Source organism: Heteronotia binoei, chromosome 14, assembly GCF_032191835.1.
Source record: "Heteronotia binoei isolate CCM8104 ecotype False Entrance Well chromosome 14, APGP_CSIRO_Hbin_v1, whole genome shotgun sequence".
Lineage (NCBI taxonomy): Eukaryota > Metazoa > Chordata > Lepidosauria > Squamata > Gekkonidae > Heteronotia > Heteronotia binoei.
In genome coordinates, this window is record NC_083236.1 from 18,596,349 (window position 1) to 18,598,623 (window position 2,275).

General features: G+C 45.2%; 1 protein-coding gene across 1 annotated transcript; it reads right to left on the reverse strand.

The window, feature by feature from the left end:
• Positions 1 to 273: 273 nt before the first annotated feature.
• On the reverse strand, positions 274 to 810 carry LOC132582146 (anti-apoptotic protein NR13-like). Its single transcript, XM_060253619.1, has one exon. The coding sequence runs from the start codon at positions 808 to 810 to the stop codon at positions 274 to 276; it is 537 nt and encodes a 178-aa protein (XP_060109602.1).
• Between the last annotated feature and the right edge of the window lie 1,465 nt (positions 811 to 2,275).

A 2,275-nucleotide genomic window follows, 5' to 3' on the forward strand; every position in this document is an offset into this window, starting at 1 on the left:
CCGCAAGGTCATCTAACGTATTTTAGCATAACGTCTCAGTTCTCTAGAATGGAACTAACAAAATATACAAACTTAGGATCTGAACAATCTTTGTTTCCATTTGTTTGGTTTTTTAACGTTGCCGAGGTGGGTTGTGCTTCATTTAAACATTCAGGCCTAGACACCTATTTAAGCAACGTTATTAAAATGGTAAAAATATAGAGCGGACTCATCACGGGTACTTGTTCATAGTTTCATCGCGCTTGTTCATAGTTTCGAGTTCACGATGTACTTTTATCGCACAGCCATGAGGAAAGCTAATCCTGCTAGGACAAATCCGGCAGTCGCTATGATAGTGTTGCTTTTGGTATCGCACCGGCTGATTGAATCAGAACCGTGTTTGTTGAAGTAGCGGTAGAACCCTTCCCAGCCACCATGCGCCTCCAGCCACTCGCGCTTCTCCACAGACAGATAGATGACCAATGCCTCTGTCAGGCCGCCGATCTCCTCGTGGGCCCCCCGCTCAGCCAGAGCTGTTGCCAAGGTGCCGGTGAACACAAACAGCGCCACTACTCGACCCCAGTTAAGCCCGCCATCAGATGCCATCTGCGCCGCCACACGTCTCAAATGGACGTCTGCCCTACCAGGCTCCGGCAAGATTGCTGTGGAGCAAATGGAGTGAAAGAATGTCTTCTCACGGCTCTCCAGCTTGTCAGCCACTCTCCGCAGGGTCTTGGCCGTGTGGCTGTGAGACAGCACCGAACCACTCAGGTTGCGTCGCAAGTAGCCATCCACCAGTCGCCTTGTCTCGGCTGTCAGATCGCTCAGCATAGCGACTCTTCGATGACTGCCGATGAATACGTCGGCCTGCTCCAACCGTGCCCCAGTACCGCCGGTTCTATACAGATACGATTTTACAACCTACTTTCCCCCAATCGGTAGGTTTCTTACAAACCGAGAAGCCGACAAATTAAGCATCCGTAATAGATACGGTCATAGAAATGTAGAGGAAGTACCGGCCGAAAGAACATGGGTAAAAGAATGATGGGATTACCTACGTGTATAGACACGGAACATACCACCCCCCCCCCCATCCTTTCCCTAACATGATCCGGCAGCGGACTATAACGCTGTTGCTCGTGTGTTACTTTGTAATATGTTTATTGTACCCCAGCCTGATTCCGGCCTCCCCCATTCTCACCTTTTCCCATTATGCTCACCCTCGGCACCTTTGATTCGTAGCCATCTTTATACAATATTACACCCGCTTTCCTATATAAAATCAGATAGACTCCCTCCGTTTCTTGCCCCGCCTGCCCCAGCTAATTTTAATCCGCCCAAGCAAACGCCGAAGAAACCTATCCTCCCACAATTGCGATCCACAGCCTTTACACCGTCACTCCTACCCTGTTCAATAGGTCATATTTACAGGGGAGTGTTTCACCGTAAAGTGAAAATAAAGGAAAAAAGCTTATATGTAATAACGGGGTGTGTCCGATTATTCAGTGTATTTTTATACTTTGTTTCTTTGTTGCCCAAAGTGTTTTACAAAAAGCCATTAGCCAAAAATTGGCATGATTATACATTATTAAAACAAACCAGGAGAAGGACTTTCTGTGTTGGTGGTATCGGATGTGAGAAGAGACGGCCCCCGCCTTCAGCCGGGGCATAAGAACGGAACCGCTACAGAAAAAGACTTGCTCCGGCTTTTAAAGAACTTTTAAAGAGCTGTTCAGGATTATGTGGGGAAGAGCGTGCACGGTGTTGTTTTTTAAAGTAAGGAACCCGTGAAAACACGCTGTCGGTATTAGGACTTGTGTTTAAATAGCTCTCGGTCTATTTTAAGTTTTCTCGGTGCAGAGCCGTTATTTTCAGCGTTATTGGTAAAACCATACGTCTATCGGCGTATCAGCGTCAATCTCCCTCTTACTGATCAAAAGCGACCTCCCTAAATGCAGCGTGATCTTTTTTAATATCGAATATTTTTTAGTATCAAAATTTGCACAAACTCAACGGCTTCTAAATACATTTTTATTTTTATACATGTGAATGTATAAAATGTACATTTATTACAGAAAGTTTTTAAAATTTATTTACAAAAGGGGGAAAAGAAAGGTATTCACAGATGTGCCATTCTGAAATGTATTATGCAGAAATTTCTCAACAAGTGTCACATAGGGTCGGTGGCATTTCTGAAACAACGTTCTCAATTGTTCACAGGGGGTCGGGGATGTTCGTACGCCTTCCACCAGGTTGGCCAATGTTATGACATGATTCTTGTTAATACCACAACAAT